The sequence below is a fragment of the Daphnia pulex genome, chromosome 3 (genome assembly GCF_021134715.1).
Source record: "Daphnia pulex isolate KAP4 chromosome 3, ASM2113471v1".
Lineage (NCBI taxonomy): Eukaryota > Metazoa > Arthropoda > Branchiopoda > Diplostraca > Daphniidae > Daphnia > Daphnia pulex.
Genome location: NC_060019.1, coordinates 974,929 through 992,954, shown reverse-complemented (window position 1 = coordinate 992,954; position 18,026 = coordinate 974,929). Strand labels below are relative to the sequence as shown.

At 36.9% G+C, this 18,026-nt stretch overlaps 4 protein-coding genes across 10 annotated transcripts; 3 read left to right on the top strand and 1 right to left on the bottom strand.

Moving 5' to 3' along the window:
- Positions 1 to 76: 76 nt before the first annotated feature.
- LOC124190877 (mucin-21-like) lies at positions 77 to 13,446 on the bottom strand. 3 transcript variants are annotated; one of them, XM_046583760.1, is made up of 10 exons: positions 13,349 to 13,446; positions 12,545 to 12,712; positions 12,398 to 12,488; positions 11,419 to 11,511; positions 1,774 to 2,050; positions 1,574 to 1,699; positions 913 to 1,498; positions 703 to 788; positions 520 to 637; positions 77 to 456 (listed from the first exon to the last, which is right to left on the bottom strand). In XM_046583760.1, the coding sequence occupies exons 3-10, from the start codon at positions 12,418 to 12,420 to the stop codon at positions 212 to 214; spliced, it is 1,554 nt and encodes a 517-aa protein (XP_046439716.1). In that variant the 5' UTR covers positions 12,421 to 12,488; positions 12,545 to 12,712; positions 13,349 to 13,446; the 3' UTR covers positions 77 to 211. The 3 variants fall into 3 exon arrangements, with proteins under 3 accessions (XP_046439716.1, XP_046439717.1, XP_046439715.1); XM_046583761.1 differs by lacking the exons at positions 11,419 to 11,511; positions 12,398 to 12,488; positions 12,545 to 12,712; positions 13,349 to 13,446 and having other exon boundaries at positions 913 to 1,246; positions 1,283 to 1,498; positions 1,774 to 2,302; XM_046583759.1 differs by lacking the exons at positions 11,419 to 11,511; positions 12,398 to 12,488; positions 12,545 to 12,712; positions 13,349 to 13,446 and having other exon boundaries at positions 1,774 to 2,302.
- Positions 4,869 to 8,146, top strand: LOC124190870 (dual specificity protein kinase zak2-like). Of its 4 annotated transcripts, none has more exons than XM_046583748.1 (8): positions 4,869 to 5,013; positions 5,132 to 5,410; positions 5,468 to 6,012; positions 6,084 to 6,196; positions 6,263 to 6,498; positions 6,555 to 7,066; positions 7,142 to 7,248; positions 7,321 to 8,146. In XM_046583748.1, exons 2-8 carry the CDS (start codon positions 5,199 to 5,201, stop codon positions 8,044 to 8,046), a joined length of 2,451 nt encoding a protein of 816 aa, XP_046439704.1. In that variant the 5' UTR covers positions 4,869 to 5,013; positions 5,132 to 5,198; the 3' UTR covers positions 8,047 to 8,146. The 4 variants fall into 4 exon arrangements, with proteins under 4 accessions (XP_046439704.1, XP_046439703.1, XP_046439702.1 ...); XM_046583747.1 differs by having other exon boundaries at positions 4,925 to 5,013; positions 5,112 to 5,410; XM_046583746.1 differs by having other exon boundaries at positions 4,941 to 5,013; positions 5,154 to 5,410.
- On the top strand, positions 8,677 to 11,277 carry LOC124190873 (probable serine/threonine-protein kinase irlC). Of its 2 annotated transcripts, XM_046583753.1 has the most exons (5): positions 8,677 to 8,972; positions 9,041 to 9,546; positions 9,637 to 9,743; positions 9,815 to 10,056; positions 10,126 to 11,277. In XM_046583753.1, the coding sequence occupies exons 1-5, from the start codon at positions 8,767 to 8,769 to the stop codon at positions 11,015 to 11,017; spliced, it is 1,953 nt and encodes a 650-aa protein (XP_046439709.1). In that variant the 5' UTR covers positions 8,677 to 8,766; the 3' UTR covers positions 11,018 to 11,277. The 2 variants fall into 2 exon arrangements, with proteins under 2 accessions (XP_046439709.1, XP_046439708.1); XM_046583752.1 differs by having other exon boundaries at positions 8,678 to 8,972; positions 9,815 to 11,277.
- Positions 13,447 to 15,247: 1,801 nt separating the features above from the next.
- Positions 15,248 to 17,981, top strand: LOC124190875 (F-box only protein 21-like). The gene is made up of 8 exons (XM_046583757.1): positions 15,248 to 15,538; positions 15,594 to 15,830; positions 15,899 to 16,301; positions 16,396 to 16,568; positions 16,633 to 16,951; positions 17,015 to 17,137; positions 17,198 to 17,558; positions 17,646 to 17,981. The coding sequence occupies exons 1-8, from the start codon at positions 15,378 to 15,380 to the stop codon at positions 17,798 to 17,800; spliced, it is 1,932 nt and encodes a 643-aa protein (XP_046439713.1). The 5' UTR covers positions 15,248 to 15,377; the 3' UTR covers positions 17,801 to 17,981.
- Positions 17,982 to 18,026: the final 45 nt, after the last annotated feature.

The following is an 18,026-nucleotide window of genomic DNA, read 5'->3' as shown; positions in this document are numbered from 1 at the left end:
ACAGATGGATCCATGATGGATCTAAACTAGTGGTTATGAGATACAATTAACTTAAGAAGTCAAAACTCAAGCGGTATGCTGATTGCTGGTGTATTTTTATTTTCGTATAAATTTCGAATTGATAACACACTGATATAAAAAAAATTTTACACGAAAAATATATATAAATAAATAATTGCAGATCTATTTATTACATCTGGATTTTACCAAGTTAATCAATTGATTCGCAAATGAATCTGAAAGAATTAGTGCAAAATATATCAGCCCAATAACCAGCACTAAAAGTTTTGATTAAATCAAGGTGAAGGCAATAACCCGGTCCGTTGTTATCAGGTTGGCCTGGACTCCAATTCACGTAAGTGAACGGCTGAAAGGGTTCTGTAGATGCCCATTCCCATATTTTTTCTCCATCCAGGGAATACATCCCTGAAGTCCAATAGCTGACGCTGTTCAACTCTAGATTCACGCAGGAAAAAAAATATAATTTATTCATTGCACGATTTTCACTTGACAATTTACCTGGTGTAATTTTGATATGGTCGTAAATTAACTTGTCCTCCTCTACAGTTTCAAGACTGAGCAAACCCATACCTTCATCTTTACAAAAGGTATCCGCGGATATCCAATTCTTGCCGACCTGAAAATTTGTTGAAATTTGAACCTCATAACAAAAAAAATCTGAAATCGTGATTGGTTTCTTACGGCGTCGGTGAAAAAGCAATAACATTTCCCACCCAAGGTCCAGCAAGGCAGTTTAGTATTTCCTTTCAAATACGATGGACAATCTTCTGCAAATAAAATTCAAAAGAAAAATCATCAATTCCAATGTAAAGTGATTGTAGTAGGGATATAACAGCAGGATTGCAAAGGGATGTAGCTCAAATAATTGAAATACGTTTTCACATGCCGTACCTCCTTCTGGAATAGTTGTTGCGAGTTCGGTGGTCGTTGTTATAGCGTCTGTTATGTCGGTAAATTCAGTCGATCCTGCTGACGTAATCCCTGTCGATTGCTCCTCTGTTGTCGTTTCTTCAGTTGTAACGGTTGTAGTTTGATCACTGGTGGTTGGTAAAGGAGTAGCAGATGTGGTTGTAATGGCTGGTGGTGATGTTTCAACGGTTTCCGTACCCGACGTTGATGTTTCAGGGATTTCCGTGCTTATTGTAGAAGTAATAGGACCCGTTGAGTTCTCCGTCAATTCAAAATCATTTGAAGATGTCGAGGTTGTTGGCGTGGTAGACGTGGTAGACGTGGTAGACGTGGTGGACGTGGTGGACGTGGTGGACGTGGTGGACGTGGTGGACGTGGTGGACGTGGTGGACAGAGTTGTTCCAGTCGATGTGGTAGATGAAGTCACTGGAGTAGCAGTCGTCAATGAAGAAGTTTTGGTCAGTGTAGTCGATGTGGTTGACGAAGACTCTTGAGAAGAAATGAAACGGAGGTCGTCGATGGCGACAGCATCTTCAGCATTCGTCCCGCAATAAGCGTAAAACACCAACTACTTTCGTAAGGCACAAAGTTCCAGATTAAAAAAGACACATCTCAAACAAGAAAACGAATACAAATTTAATACCGTCAAATTAGAGGATGAATCGTCCGTTATTGAAACGGTCTGAGACTGCCAAACTCGATTGTTGATATGGGAATGCTCGAACAAATTTGAAAGCAAACCTTCATTTCCGTTTCTGGCCAGATACAACTGCACATCAATTAGATAATTAACATTTAAACAAAGTCCGTCCTTCTGATAATATAAAATAATAATTTAATCACCTCCAAGTTTGTGAATTGTGGCCATTTAGAACGAATCCAAAAGGAGAATGAAAAGGAAACTTCGGTGTCAGACCCAAGGGTGAAGGTCTGACTGCGCAGAACAGCCACACCGAACGACAAAGTCGATCCACGATCAACTCGGAGATAAGTCGATCCGTTGGTCGGTGTAGGAGCCACATTTCCTGGCTCCCAAGGCAAAATTTTGTTCTCGACTCTCCACTTGACACCAGACTCCGACTGCTCAATCCATGGGTCAATTTGACCGTTCTCGAAGTCACTATCAAGATTGACAAGTTCAACCAATTTCGTGGGTCCGACCGTGAGATCGCACATTTGATGTTGACAACTAGCGATTAAAGTTGATGGCTTGTCAATGAGAAGTAATAAAAATAAGCCCACTAAAAACGAGAGACAACTTTGCATTTTCAGCACAAATTTGAAATTCAAGCACAAATAACGAAACTACGTCGCTACACAATCAACGGCCATACAAAACGAATCAATCTAGACTGAAGCTGATTATTATAGTCTGCGTTAGTTTGTTTTTCGTCATGAGCAGCTGATAGATAACACAAGTTTCGTAAGATTGTTGGCGTCATATGAAACATTTTATATGTACCTGAATATTTCGACAAACTTCGATCTGGCGGGGATAGATGAATTAGGTTATCCATTTGACATTTCAGTTGCATTATTTGCGCACAGATATTTCTACAAGATGACATTAATATTATCTACATTGTGCGTCAAACGCATTACTTACAGTATTGTGGGAGTCTGTGGTACTCATTACTGATGCAGCCGCCGATGAAAACTCCGATAAGAATGGCTGAAAACGTTACTACGATAACACACCCAGAAGGTGTCAACGATCTTTTCACCTGTAACAACTGCCGACTAAGAGCAATTTTGAATTGCTTGGTATCTTTCATTAAATTATGTTTCTATTTATAGCAACCTTATTATGAACAATGAGAGATGACCGCAGAGGTAAAATTATACCATACTGACTAATTACACCTGCTTCTGTTTTCTTATCAATTTCAAGGATACAAACTAATCAAATACGCCATATTGTAGGACACCACTTCAGCCTAATAAGAATGATTTATCTTAGAATCACTAACCTTATAGTTCATTAGAATATGATAACAAGAAAATCAAATATAATTTGACTTAGTTTTTAAATTCACCCGCAGAGTATTAGTGACGCCACCGGCCACTCCATTGTTTCGTATACAAATTCATTATTTTGATTTTCCTAATAAAATAAATACTTAAAAATAAATTTATTTACGTGAAAGTTGTTGAAATAGATTGGAAAAAATATAAACTTCAATTTAATTACAATTACAAATTATTCAAATCGAAATCAAATTAATAAAACTTGGAAAATGAGAGAAAATTGTGTGCCGCAAACAACGGTTGCATTGCAGAAGTCTATAAAAGGAGACTCATTTTGGACTTCATCATTACGGTATTCAGTTTACCAAAACTACCAAAATTCGAAAATGGCAGATCTCTGTTTTCTATTTGAATGTCTATCTTTATCTGAGAAGCAGAAGCGTACTTTAGAGTACAAGGATGAAATAATTCTTCACCGCAGACCCAAACGACTTCGTTTGCCCAAACCCTACGAGTTAAATGTTGTTGGGCTGCAGAATGTTGGAGAGAAGATTCGTCTCAAAAGATCCAACAAACGCCCGAAAATGGACGAAGGTGTCAGTCCCCTCCTGAGAGGTAACGAAATGGAAGTTGATGAAGACGTCGAGGAGATTGGGCGTAACTTGCCACGAGACAAATCGAACAATCGCCACCGTCGCATCGCTACTAATCCCGAACCGAATCAGCACCTGTCCGTCCGGAACACCAACCGATTCAAGACCTTGCCAACCGGCAGCAACGGAAAAGGACACAAGACCCGTCAACGCAATCGCGGAAACCGTTCGAAGAAGAACTTGGTCGTGAACTCGTCCGACCGCGGCCGGATCGTGGATTTGACGGGATCCAAACCGAACGTGACTAATAAACCGAAGCCGACTTATTTAGAGGAAGTTCAGGACCTCAAGTCACTTATGGACTCACGGCGAAAAATAACACCTGTTCGTCGCCATTAAGTCTTACTTTGGCGGGGAAGTATTTTGGATTGGATTTGAAGAGGATTGGCTGAATTTCAGTTTTGGAAAATTTGCATTTCGTTCTTTCTTTTTTCGATGCGTCATAAGTCATGACTGTGGATAAAATAAAATTTATAAAATCAAAACACTCTACTTGTTTGTCTAATTCATTTCCGTTATGTTTTTATGACAACTGTTGATCAGTATAACAGATAACAATTTAACAAAAAAATCCTAACTGGCCCCTAGTCTGCGTGCGTTTTCTGTAAGAATTCTAAACGGAAGTCGACTCGTACCGTACAATGCTCAATGAATATAGGAACTTGGGCAAAATTCTCTCATTGGACGTTTCAAAATTAAAACTGTAAGAGCGGATTAACTATTTTGGAACGAAGGGGATCTCACAAAAACTGTGGGACTTACTATATGGAGTGTATGGCCGATATCTGCACGAAAATTCGTTTCTTAATGAATTGTTGGCAGATAATGGTCAATAAGCTAAAGTCTGATAAATTCAAATTGGTTATCTAACATAAAAAAGGCCTATTAAAATTTTTTTTTATATGCATACAAATTGAATTGAACATTTTTTCGGCCTTTAAAAAAGCCGTTTGTCGGAAAAAGCACAGAGTATTTTATTTTTACATGCATAGAATTACTTTTTGGGCTTATACTGTTTAACGACTTTAACCGTCCTTTTAAAGCTCACGAGTAGGACTTTACAGTTTACAACAGGCTATATTTCAAAATAGGTAAAATGGTATAAACGCAGAGATAAGGAGATGACCAACTCAATGGGAGAGCCAGCAGACGACGACACCCCATTTATTCACCCGACCAGAACCCACCCTTAAACTATCTCCCTACCACCCTCTGCGTTACACTAGCGCAGCTTATATTTAATAATTTTAAAAAGTGGTCAAATTGTTATGTTAATTAAAAGTCAAACTGTTCAACGATCGAAAAGTGCTACCAAAACGAGAACCTGATAAGAAATAACGATAACGAAACTAGGCAAGATACAGTAATGCTTTTATATGAGCTCTCCGACGACCAACCAACCACTTACACGTACGAAGCTTCGGCGATTTCTTTGATTTCTTCTGATTCCCCCAAAAATAAGGTAAAAAAAAAGCTTTCTTCAATAATTAACGACCAAATCATTATAGTTTACATCACGTTCTTAGTTAACAAACTATTATTTTCTCTCTATGATGTTTGCTTTCAATTTGGTTTTTTATCTCCATGGGAATAACTTTGCAGTCCGAGCGTTACTTGTGCAGTCTTTTGTCAGCCTGTTGATTCGAGATGGAATTTGAATGCAGCAAAAACCAATTAGGAAGAGGAGCATTTGGAATCGTCTTTAAAGGTTCCATGGGTCCAAATCACATCCCAGTAGCCGTTAAACGACTTCAGCTCGTGGATATTGAAGTCAGCGAAAAGGAAGAAGAGGCTCTGAGAAACTTGAAACATCTCAACGTTGTCAAATTATACCACGTCAAGAGCGACTCTGATTTCAGGTAATGTCCCTCTTCGATATTAGAATATATATTAGATAAGATTTAATTCTACTATAGGTATTATGCTCTTGAATTGTGTGAAGCTTCGTTGGACAAGTTATTCCTCAAAGAAGGTGACCCCAAAAAATGCTGCAGGCGAATGCCACCGAGAGAAGAAGTTCTATACCAATTAGCCACGGGATTAAAATACATTCACAAAATGGGAATGGTCCATCGTGACATCAAGCCTGAGAACGTCCTCATCTGGGTGAATCCCAAAAAAGAAGAAGAAGTCCTAATGAAATGGGCTGATTTTGGACTAAGCAAAAAAGTCAACGAAAACGGATCTTTTTCTATAAGTGGAGTACGAGGGACCGATAATTGGTTAGCACCAGAACTACTGAAATTACTTAAGGAAGAAGAATTAACGGATGGTTTAGAAGGAATTACATCATCTTCACGTCGACGGGGAACTATCCAGAGCGACGTTTTTGCCGAAGGCCTCGTCTTCGGTTATTTCTATTTAGACGGTGAACATATTTTCGGGAAAATTCCTGTGAATAGTCATAACCAATTGGACATAGCTAATAACATATTGAAGAACAATCCCGTGAATATCAGCAGTAAGTTACTAGAATTAAAATCAAAAACTGTCCAGTCATAATTTCAAAATTGCTTTTCCTTTCTTTGATAGAAATTCAACCAACGCACGTTCACAATCTTATCTTGAAAATGTTGTCCAGCGCACCAGATAAAAGGATCACTTCTTCGGAGGTTGTTGAATATCTTACAGAGTACAGAGCTCCGGTAAAAATAAATAAGACAGAAAATATATTCAAATAAAATTAACCTTGAAACCGTATGATTGATTAGGCAAAAAGGAATGTGCTACCCGGCAGCATGTTAGAAATTTACCAAGAAAAAATTTTGGAAATGGGAGGTAATGGTATCATATTTGAAGGTGTCTGGGGGACGACTCGTATTCCAGTGGCAGTCAAGCGGATGCAATTAGTTCACGTATTAGGTAAGAAACAAGAAGAATCGTGGCTTAACCTTAGTCACGACAACGTTGTCAAACTATTTCACGCAGAAAACGACTCGAAATTCAGGTAAAACTAGAAAAAAAGTAAAGTTGGAATCAAGTTACTATTAATTGAAATAATAGATATTATGCACTGGAACTGTGCCAAGCATCGCTGGATCAGATCTTTTTGAATGATGAGAATCCCAAAAAATACCGCGGGCCAAAGCCTCAAACAGAAGAAGCTCTTTACCAATTGGCTATGGGATTGGAATATATTCACGAAAAGAAACTCATCCACTGCGATCTGAAGCCCAAAAATGTTCTTCTCTGGACGGGAAATTCGTCTACTGTTATGAAATGGACTAATTTTGGGTTAAGTAAAGAAATCGACGCAAAAGGAACTTGCCCCATCAACGAAATCAAAGGAGGATTAGACTGGCTGGCACCCGAAATTTTAAAGGCGCTCGAAAACGAAGAGAGTCAGTCGGAAAATCCTGCAACATTCCAGTGGGAATGTTGCACCTTCAAGAGCGATGTCTTTACCGAAGGACTCGTTTTCGGCTACCTTCTTTTAGATGGTAAACACCCTTACGGTTCGATTTCACGAAATATTCAAACAAATATCATCCAAGATGAACCGGTCAACATGTCAAGTAAGTTTGTATGCGAAAAATGGGATTGATTTTGTCCACAAATTTTGTCAATTTAAACATATTTTCTTTCTCCAGAAATCCAGCCTTCTTCTATTCGTGAGTTAACTTTGAAAATGCTGACTTACAAGCCAGAGAGCAGATTGACATCATCGGACGTTGTTAAAGAATTCAGAGACATCTGGGTAAGACTATTACGTAAATATAAAGAATGCGAAAAGCATTTAATAATTGTTGATTGGTATTTTGTGTGACAGAATTCTCAACAAAAAGAAATGGAAAAGACGCTGTTCAATCTGTGTACAGAGCCAAACCCAAGTTTAATTAAAATCAAAAATTTAGTAAACCAAGGCATCAGCGTCAATTGCCTCAATGAAGATGAAATGACTCCCTTGTTGCAATTACTAGCTAACGGTGAAGCGTACCGCCATAACGATTTTGTCGAAATTATTCACTTTTTCGTTGAAAAGAAAATCGACTTGAATGCCAAAAACGATTACGGAGAAAACGCCCTTCTGAAATTGATTGTCAATTATAAAAAGGACGATTTAATCGACTTAATTAAACTCTTCGTCGACAACGAAATTAACATAAACTGCAAGAATAAATACGGCACTAATATCTTGCATTACGTGTGCGAGTACTATACCCACGAAAATTTAATGGACATCATTCAACTTTTAATTGAACAGAAAGTCGAAATCAATTGCATTCACGATTACGGACACAACGCCTTACCCGTATTGTGTCGCAATTATGGCTACGAAAATCTGTACGACATCATCAAGCTTTTGATTGAAAATGGAATAGAAGTCCACTGCAACCCCAACAACGAAGGTAACGCCCTCAACATCATAATCAATCATTACAGGGAAGAAAACAGGGCTAACATCGTCGAACTCTTGAGTAAAGAAGAAATCAGACAAAGAGGAAGATTTCAAGCCGGATCTTCGTCTAAGGCAATGAAAAGGAAACACAACTAAATTGATTGAAATAATTCAAAACAAACATCCGTATTCACGAGTCACTATACTGTAGAAAAAAAGAAAAAGCAAATGTCAATAAAACAGATTTTGTGGTCCAGCTTGCTTCTTAATGAAAACGTCTCTTGGATTGAAAAAGATGCTTTTCGTACACGCTGCATTCGCCGTTCACTATGTGAATCGGACGGAATCGATTAATCAAAACTCCTTCAACATTTAAAACTCTTTAAATAAAAAAATTGAAATCCGATTCTATTATAATTTTCATTCATGTGTTTCATTATCAAAAGTGATTTCCGCAGATTCTTATCCAAGAATGGATGACGAATGACAACATCACTAAAAGCTAAAACGCAAAAATATAGGCCATAGCCTATCGCATCGCCAATTAACTTCCTAGATTGATAAATGTTCACAAAATTGCGGACAGTAAATTTAGAACTTAACCCTGTCTTCTTTACGTGATGTAGAATCAAAAGATTTAAAGTACGTACAATGTGGTTTTTAGGTATACTCGAGCCGGACAAAAGCGGGACAAAGATAAAGGATGCATCAAGTTATCATTAAGAAAACAAACAAGATAAAAGTACTTTTATCAGTAAAATAAATTTACAAATGCTATAGAAAAAGTTATATTTCTCGCATCAAGTACCCCACCCTTCAGTTGAACGAAAGTGGACCTAGTTTAAGTGCTTTTGGCAAATTGATTAATTTGTTAACATGTTGACCTTTGATCGTCAGAAGGTTTTAGGAAAAGGAGGTTTCGCCACTGTTTATGAAGGTATTTGGGGTGAAACTAAAGTAACCGTCAAAAGATTTCTTATAGGGGATGCCGCAAGCAATGAACAAGAAGAGAAGGCCCTGAAAATGTTAGATCATACCAACGTCATCAAACTATTTCACGTGGAGGAGGACCAAGATTTTAAGTATTTAAAAAAAATCAGGCAGTAATCAAATTGACATTTTAAAATTTCCGAAAATAAATCGTTTATAGAAGTTTCGCACTTGAATTGTGTGATGCCTCTTTGGAAAAATTGTTTCTCAAAGAAAGTGACCTGAAAAAATACCGCGGCCCAATGCCGCCAGACACGGAAGTTCTTCTTCAGTTGGCTAAAGGACTCGAGTACATTCATCAAATGGGATTAGTCCATCGCGATATCAAGCCACAGAATGTACTCATCAGCTTGAATTTTGCAACCCGACAAGTGGTGATGAAGTGGGCAGATTTTGGTTTCAGTAAACGTGTCAACGAAAGGGGCTCTTTCTCGATGAGTGGTGTTAGAGGAACATACGATTATTTCGCGCCGGAAATATTGAAATTACTGGACGAGCCCAGTTCTGATGAAAATGAAGCTCAGAACAGAGGAACCGTCAAGAGCGATGTATTTGCAGAAGGACTCGTCTTTGGCTACTTCATTTCGGGAGGGGTTCATCCTTTTGGCAAAACAAGTCATCAAATTTCAGTAAACGTACGGACAAATGAACTAGTCAACCTTCCCAGTAAGTTGTATGAAAAACCAATTAAAAATGTTTATGAAATATCAATATAAATTTTGTCAAACGTTAATTTCTCTTTTTTTTTTCTTGTAGAAACGGACAAAATTCGTAATACAATTATAGAAATGTTAGAAAAAGAACAAAACAATCGAATTTCATCTTCTGATGTCGTTAATCGACTCACAAATATTATCCTGAAGGTAAGACAAAATACTTCACGAAAACGCTTTCTTAACTATTATTATGCATAAACCAGTTTGTTTCAATTAAGAATTCACAGCAGATGTTAACGTTACTAGCGGAAGGGAACCCAAGTGTAGAAGAAATAGGAAAACTGATTCAAGAAGGTGTGGACATCAACGTCAAAGACCCAAATGGATCGACACCACTACTACACGTAGCGGAAAACAAAATTGGAAGTGACAAGGTGGTGGAGATAGTTGGTCTCTTGATCCAAAACGGAGCCAACGTCAATTCACTGAACTGCGAAGGGGAAAATGCTCTCCTGATAATGTGTGATAATCACAAAAATCATAAAAGCAACAGTTTTGTTGCGATGATTAATCTTTTGATTGAAAACAGGATTGATATCAATTGCCAAGACAAAAACGGAAGTAATGCTCTCACCAAATTAAGTGAATTTTATCAAAACGAAAATTTGATTGAAATAATTCAACTTTTAATTCAAAACGGCATCGACGTAAATAACAAGATCAACGTCAGATGGAATGCTCTTACTTTATTGTGTCGCCATTACCAAAACACAAATTTGATTAAAATAATTCAACTTTTAATTCAAACCGGAATTGACGTAAATTGCAAGACGAACGGGAGTTGGAATGCTCTCACTTTATTGTGTCGCCATTATAAAAACGAAAACTTGATTGAAATCATTCGACTTTTAATTCAACACGGAATCGACGTTAATTGCAAGACCGACTATGGATCAAATGCTCTCACTATCTTGTGTCACTATTATCAAAATGGTAATGCGATCGAAATAATTCAACTTTTAATTCAACACGGAATCGACGTCAATTGCAAGACCGATTATGAAGCAAATGCTCTCACTATATTGTGTCACTGTTATCAAAACGAAAATTTAATTGACATCATTCGACTGTTAGTTGAAAATGGAATCGACGTCAATCGCAAGACCAATGTCGGATGGAATGCTCTCAATTTTTTGTGCTGCTTTTACCAAAAAGAAAATTTAATAGAAATAATTCAACTTCTAATTGAAACTGGAATCGAAGTCAGTTGTACGGAAGGTCAGTACGAAAATAACGTCGCTTTATTGCGTGAAAACTATAAAAACGAAAACTTAATTGACATAATTGGACTTTTAAATAAAAATGGAATTGGATTCAATTCAAAGGAGTGTTGCGAAGACAGGGGAGACCAGAGCAGGATGGCTTCACTATTGCACGTATTGTTTGAAGCCAGAAAACGGTTTAATAACTATTTTTTTTAATGATCTAGCTAAATCGTGGCTCGCTCTAGCTAAAATTTGGCGTCAACAAAGTGTAGTTGTTAATTGATTTCATAATAATGCATCCAACAGAGTGAAATCGGTAAGAAGTTGACTGCGTTTGGGAAATTTGGATTTAAAAACGTCGGCTTCATTTCAGTCAAATCAAATGTGAAATGAACAAGATAATACAACAGAGAACATGAAGACGAAGCAATTTAAGCAGTAGTTTGTTAACGCATAATAAATCATTTAAACTTAAAGCAACAAATTGTGCTACTTTTGAAGCTGCTCAGAAAAATTTGGGACGCCAATCAAACAAATGTAAGCAAAGGCTTCTTTTGTGTGAATCAGAGTAAACAAACGAACTAAAAAAAGGAAAGATTAAACTGATGCAATCCTACCTTAATATGGTGAGGCTCATGTAGATGTCAGCATCAAACACACCCCGGTATTGTATGGATTGAATTAGGAAGATCAATGATTCGATCTGCCATCTTTATAAAAGAAAAAAAAAACTTAATTAGTTAGTTAAAAACGAGTTTAAAAAATAAAACAAAAACCGGTTCGTAGAAGGCAATTAGTTATTTACTCCCTAAGCAAGAGATTGTTACATTGTTGTGTTGAACTCTTGTTGACCATAAACAAAACCGACCAAAAATTAAAACTTTCAGCAAATAATGCTCTCACTCCATTGTGTGACAATTATCAACATGAAATTAATCGCGGTGAAATCATGCAAGTTACTTGTGGCCAAACGAACGAAGTTTGAATTGGATTCTAATGCCTCCCTGTATTATTATCAAAATTAAATAAAAAGCAACTATGTATCGCTAGGGGGCAACTCATCCCTGCTCCACATAGCTAGGTTTATTAATTTCTTACTGAATTTGGTAAAATTATCAGAAGTCTGACCATACCGACGGTTGGCGTTGGCTATTACTTGATTGACAGACATATGAATGGTTTTTTACCCCCACTCCCAGAATCCAGACTTTAGACATCAAGAGAAGAGAAAGAAATGCCATTTAAAACAGCTTGGTTACGGCAACAGATTATTCCCAATATTTTTTGTATCGATTATAAGATTATGGCTTTCGTAACAGCGTTTGCTACAAGTAATCAGAATCAGATTTAAAAAATTACGATTAACGATCTAACCAAAATAAAACTGTTCTCTTTCGACCATCAACAATCAAAATACAACAAAATTTTTCTTATTAAAAAAATTACTAAATTTAAATTACTGGAATTACTAACAGTCTAACCAAAAGTATTTAGCACTTACAATTTACAATCATGTACAGAGCCGGAAAAGAACGAGGTGAACATATTTGATATTTCCCACAAAAACAAACAACAAACGTAAATGCAGGCACTCACATTTTGATGATATGGGTTGACATCGATGTGTGTGGACTGGTTTGTACAAAAGTTGCATGTCCTGTGCAAACAGATAGATTTCCTCTCTCTCCTATTATGAAAAAAAAACAATGATTAAAAGAATTTCAACAAGTTAAATATTTTTACTTTGACGGGACGATGAACAACATAGTGGCGGGACTGGCGGCTACGAGAATGTATCAGCTCTGTGCTTCTTCTTCTTCAATATGTGCTTCGTCATTCTTCCCCACACCATTGTTGTGTACTAATGGTTTTCCAGAATACTAATCACTACATTGAAAGTGAGGGCAGCATCTATACATTCGAAACAAAAATTACTTCCATTCCATTTCACAATTATTTTAGAAATTTCAAACATCTCAAATTTCAAATATCAGACATTTTGATCCAAACTGAATAAATTGTTTAAGAAGAGAAAACCTCCCATCAAAGATTTTGAATGATCATGTTATTTGTTTTCAAAATGGAATGACTTAACTATCAAGAATTATGAAACAACAATTTTGTCGTTTTCTAGCAATCCAGAAAGACATTCCTACCAAAGCTAGTATTTCAGTTCTTTAGCTTAGAGATCTAAAAGTGTTATCTTCTCGTTAAAAAAAAATGACCATTACATCTTGTACTAATACAACGAAAACCAGAGAGGAGAAGAAATGGAGCTTGGAGACATGGACATGAGTGACAAGACATAGTGTACAACATTTTTTAATTAATAGTTGAGAAAATTCTAATTCATTAAATACGGATCATGTCTCCAAAAGTCCAATCCAGTTTGCCTCACTCGTTGAAAGAACACTGTAACACAACAGTTGCAACACTACAGCATGCTACTGGAATCTTTTCCGTTTGTTACTATGTTTACTTTTAGTCCATTACGTTTATCTAACCATCAAAATATATCGACTGGTACAAACACAAGAACTTCATTACCATCCTAATGAATCTTTTTCAGATCAGAAATCGTGTGACAAGAATCTGAGTCTCTAAGAGGCGGTAAAACTTGCTAATAAACAAAACATGGTCGCCATTTTTAAAACAAAAAGACACGCCCTAGATTCGTCTGCTGGCCGAATATGTTTGCAGACTACAGAGACTCCAACTGGGCAAGAAGAAAACTACAGTTAAGGCTTGCATTAGCGCGTTTTTTTTAAAAGTTTTAACGTAGCTGAATAAACAATTTCATTTAATATTATTATCTTAACAATGTAATTACTTGAAAATAATTGAAATATGTTTGAAATAATATTTCCTTTGATTATACCATGATAATAAATGCTCGGAATTTAAATGTAATTAATAAAACTTGAAAAATGAGAGGAAATTCATTTTGCGAACGACGGCTGCAGTGCCATGGCATATAAAAGGAAAGCCCGTTTCAAACAAAGTAATTTCAGTTTGCAAAACTAAAATTTGAAAATGGCAAATCTCTGTTTTCTCTTTCAATGTCTTTCTTTGTCTGAGTCTGAGAAGCGAAAGCGCACCTGTGAGTACGAGGATGAAGATATTCGACACCGCAGACCACAACGAATTCGTTTGGTCAAACCCTCCGAGTTAAATGTTGTTGGGCTGCGTAATGTTGGAGAGAAGATTCGTCTCAAAAGATCCAACAAACTCCCGAAAATGGACGAAGGTGTCAGTCCCCTCTGGAAAGGTAACGGAATGGAAGTTGATGAAGACGTCGAGGAGATTGGGCGTAACTTGCCACGAGACAAATCGAACAATCGCCAACGTCGCATCGCTACTAATCCCGAACCGAATCAGCACCTGTCCGTCCGGAACACCAACCGATTCAAGACCTTACCAACTGGCAGCAACGGAAAAGGACACCAGACCCGTCAACCCGATCGCGGAAACCGTTTGAAGAACTTATTGGTCGTGAACTCGTCCGACCGCGGCCGGATCGTGGAATTGACGGGAATTGGGTCCAAACCGCACGTGACTGCTGGGGAGGGTAAAGATCTCAGGTCCCTTCTGGATTTAAAGCGAAAAGAAAAAGTCGAGGGAGTTCAGCAGGACCTCAGGTCACTTTTGAACTCACGGCGAAAAATAACACCTCTTCGTCGACTTTAAGTCTCACTTTGGGGGAGTAATATGGGGTTGGATTTGAAGAGGATTGGCTTAATTTCAGTTTTGGAAAATTAGCATTTTTTTTAATTTTTTTTTTCTTTCTTTTTTTCATTTTTTTTTTTCGATGCGTCATATTGCATGACTGTACAGATCAATAAAATTCATAAAATCCATAAAACCAATGTGTCTTGTCTTTTTATTACTAACAATATGCCGATTCAATAGAACAATAACTGCAACGACAAAAATATATCCATCACCCTTTCTCAATCAGAAAGGCAAATTACTACGCGATAAAATTCTGCCGTGTAGCATTGTTTTGATGCTCAATTGAAAACTTCATAAGAACCCTAGTAAACCAATGTTGAAATGTGTAATTTATGGAGTCCTATCCTATATCTGTACAGATAGGGTGACGACGTCGTCACCTCAATTCAAGTTGAATTGAATTTAAATAGATTCGAATTAATTCTAGCCCTTTCTCCAACTTTCCACCAAATTGTTCCAAACTTCCATTTCCATCCTAGTTCCAAACAAGTTCCAAAGTCCAAACTTCGAAATTCAAATTCCAATACCATGAAATAGCCATAGATCCTAAGATCCCAATCATGAAAAAAGCTATTATTTTGATTTTTTTTTTTTTATTCCACCCCATTTCGCGAACATTTTTTTAGTTTTTGCCTTTTTTTGCGGTTTTTTATTTGTTTATTCATTTTTTTATCTAGTATTTTTTTTTTTGAAGATTTGGCACCCTGGCGATGATTTTTCTAAATCCAAATCGGTAGTTAAATTTCCAAACCGTTCGTCCGTTTCGTACTTTGAAATTTTAACGTAAACATTAAACAGCAGGCATTGTGTATTTCAGGTCGAAAAATAGATTCAGACAAAGAAAATGAGTCTTCTTTCTTTGTCTAACGAAGTTTTAATATGTTACATCTTTTCACTGGATACTATTTCCATATCTGACTTGCAAAGTCTTATGGTTTCCTGTCGGCCTTTATACAATATTATTCGAGGATCAGATGAGCTATGGAGGCTCAAGTTCATTCAAAGGTTATAAACTATTAATGTTTTTGCTTTCTTTTTACAATTAAAAACTGTTGCACAGGTGGGGCAATTTTCTTTTGCAGACTCCCAATAGCTATGAAAATGATTGGTTTGAGTGGACAACTATGAGATTAAAGAAAGCAAAAGAAGTCCAAAAAGCTGTTCAAAACATGTCCTCTGTAGCTTATCCATTGGGTCAATCTCCCCTCATTGTGATCAACGAGTTGATTGTGGGGTCATATCCCATTCCTGAATATGTGCAGAATGAACTTGAAGAAATCGTCTATGACAAGAAAATGTGACTTATCAATTAATTCATGTAATTTATTAGAAATTTAAACATAACCAAAATTTGATTTTCTTTAGAAGAGAAAATAAAACCACACTTCACTATGCCAGAGATGTATTAGTCAAAGTGAGAATCTCTATACTGGACAAAAAGTGGAGAGATTTTATGGCCCAACCAGAATCTCGGAAGTCTCTGTTTGAGGGAGTTGCACTTATATCACAGTGGTCAACATTAGAACATGGAACAGGACAAACTTGTTTGAAAGACCTGGAAAGCTCAATTGAAAAAATAACTGATAGAGTGAAACAACTGCTGGAATTGGAAGTGGGAAAAGTATCATGTGCTAGCACTGATGAGCCAAAGAAGAAAAATCTTAAAATTTTGGATTCCATAAACCAAGTTATGTTCAATGAATTGGGTTTTAAACAACTTTCATATTTTTATGTTTCTGATTGCAATTTCTACAGTAATATTCAACAGGTATGCCTTGCAACTTTATCAATTTGGCTAAAATGCAATGCTGATGAAGGTCTAATGTGTTTTATTTATATTTTTCTTTCTCCATAATTTGAAGGCGTTTGAAAGAAAGGAAGGGTGCCCAGCAGTTTTGTGTGCCATCTATCAAGAAGTGGCTAGGAAAATGGGCATTGTTTGTGAGGCGGTTTATTGTGACCAACATGAAAGTAATTTCTGGATACGGATGATGAACCGTCCAAAGCTTCTTCTTAGATGGAAGGATTCAGCCGGGTAACAGCATAAACTATTACTATACAGTTTAACATTGTAAGATTCTTTGGTTTCCCTTCGTTAGGTCAGAGGACGATAGTATTTATATTGACGTCTTTCATGGAGGGTATTATTTAAACCAGTCAAGTTTGTATCCATCATCCCTCAGAGAACAACCAGCAGCGTCAGTCGACTCGGTGTTGTTTAATATGCTAGGAGTTTTAACGCATTTTATGTGGAACCAATATGATGAACATGGGCTGGAAAGAATTAGAGACGATTTGTCATTCTATTTACGATTGAAGTGCTCCATGTCGCCCCAAAACCCAAACATAATCACGTGGTACGCAGAACACTGTATTGGTTTGGGCATCCAATTAGACGATGCAATCCAACTACTTCAAGTATGATATCCACCTACTGTATAAACAAATTCATACGATTAATTCTTATTATTGTATTTGTAGAATTATTTTCAGTCTCCGGAATATAAACCTTTTGTTGGTAATTTATTTTCTCGGAGTCCATCAAAAATGTTAGAGGAATGTATCAGTAAGCTAAACGAACAAAAAGCTGAAATTGCTGCAGCGGTGAGGTTATATCTTGAGTGTGCAAACTTTTCCCTTTCATTATTGTTTTGTCTTCTTCAGAAAACTGTTCATCATCGGCCGTCCTCGTTAAAATTTTCAGTTGGTCTCGTTGTGATTTGCAATTACAAAAAATGGAGAAGAAACTTCAGGAAGCCTTGCGTTATTGTGTCTTGGAATGTGAAGTTCCAAGAATCGAATGAATGGAAATCCAAGGTGACAAACCGTTATTATAACGAAGAAGATTCGGACGATGAGGAAGTTGATGAAGGCGATGAAGATTCGGACAATGAGGAAGTTGATGAAGTCAAAGTTTGTTCCCGAACAAAGAAAGTCATTCCCAGCCAAGATCAGCCGCACTATCATATCTTATTGGTTGATAGTGATGAAGATAACCCCCAATTTCAATTAAACGTTCCTGAAGGTAAAACTTTAGCGTTTCTGGACCACTAAGAATTAATATCAAATAACCATCTTAAATAATATCTTTTTTTGTTTTGTTTTCTTAAAGAAACCTTGGAGCTCCTTCCTGCGGCTGTTCCCATCGAGCATGATAAAATTTGGTTTCATTTTGAGAGATTCGACGGCCGTAGGTACTTGCCGAATGCGGAGAAAAGAGCCCAGTTTCCCGAGGATGAAGCAGTCACCTTATCATTGATTGGATAACTCAAACTGGTCAATATTTCTTTCTTTTTTAATGGGTTTTACGGACTGTTCACTTTTATTTCTTGATTTTTTTTTCTCTTAAAACTTGGAAGCTTCTTTTTGTTGTGAAAGTTGAACGTCGTCGGCTTGAAAGTTCCGTATAACTTGAATTCCGTTAAATTAAACTTTTTGTGTCGCAGAACTCAGAAAAGTTGCTTCATTATTATCCATATTGATTGGATTCTAT

What these genes read in the sequence shown, in the direction of transcription:
- LOC124190877 (XM_046583759.1), bottom strand. Translation starts at nt 2,196, where the DNA reads ATGCAAAGTTGTCTCTCGTTTTTAGTGGGCTTATTTTTATTACTTCTC. An exon ending in ATTGCTTTTTCACCGACGCC is followed by an intron (nt 638 to 702) that starts GTAAGAAACCAA and finishes ACAAATTTTCAG; the next exon opens with GTCGGCAAGAATTGGATATC. An exon ending in CCATATCAAAATTACACCAG is followed by an intron (nt 457 to 519) that starts GTAAATTGTCAA and finishes GCGTGAATCTAG; the next exon opens with AGTTGAACAGCGTCAGCTAT.
- LOC124190870 (XM_046583748.1), top strand. Translation starts at nt 5,199, where the DNA reads ATGGAATTTGAATGCAGCAAAAACCAATTAGGAAGAGGAGCATTTGGA. An exon ending in AAGAGCGACTCTGATTTCAG is followed by an intron (nt 5,411 to 5,467) that starts GTAATGTCCCTC and finishes ATTCTACTATAG; the next exon opens with GTATTATGCTCTTGAATTGT. An exon ending in AAGAATTCAGAGACATCTGG is followed by an intron (nt 7,249 to 7,320) that starts GTAAGACTATTA and finishes TTTGTGTGACAG; the next exon opens with AATTCTCAACAAAAAGAAAT.
- LOC124190873 (XM_046583752.1), top strand. Translation starts at nt 8,767, where the DNA reads ATGTTGACCTTTGATCGTCAGAAGGTTTTAGGAAAAGGAGGTTTCGCC. An exon ending in GAGGAGGACCAAGATTTTAA is followed by an intron (nt 8,973 to 9,040) that starts GTATTTAAAAAA and finishes AATCGTTTATAG; the next exon opens with AAGTTTCGCACTTGAATTGT. An exon ending in TCACAAATATTATCCTGAAG is followed by an intron (nt 9,744 to 9,814) that starts GTAAGACAAAAT and finishes GTTTCAATTAAG; the next exon opens with AATTCACAGCAGATGTTAAC.
- LOC124190875 (XM_046583757.1), top strand. Translation starts at nt 15,378, where the DNA reads ATGAGTCTTCTTTCTTTGTCTAACGAAGTTTTAATATGTTACATCTTT. An exon ending in TCTACAGTAATATTCAACAG is followed by an intron (nt 16,302 to 16,395) that starts GTATGCCTTGCA and finishes CATAATTTGAAG; the next exon opens with GCGTTTGAAAGAAAGGAAGG. An exon ending in ATGCAATCCAACTACTTCAA is followed by an intron (nt 16,952 to 17,014) that starts GTATGATATCCA and finishes TTGTATTTGTAG; the next exon opens with AATTATTTTCAGTCTCCGGA.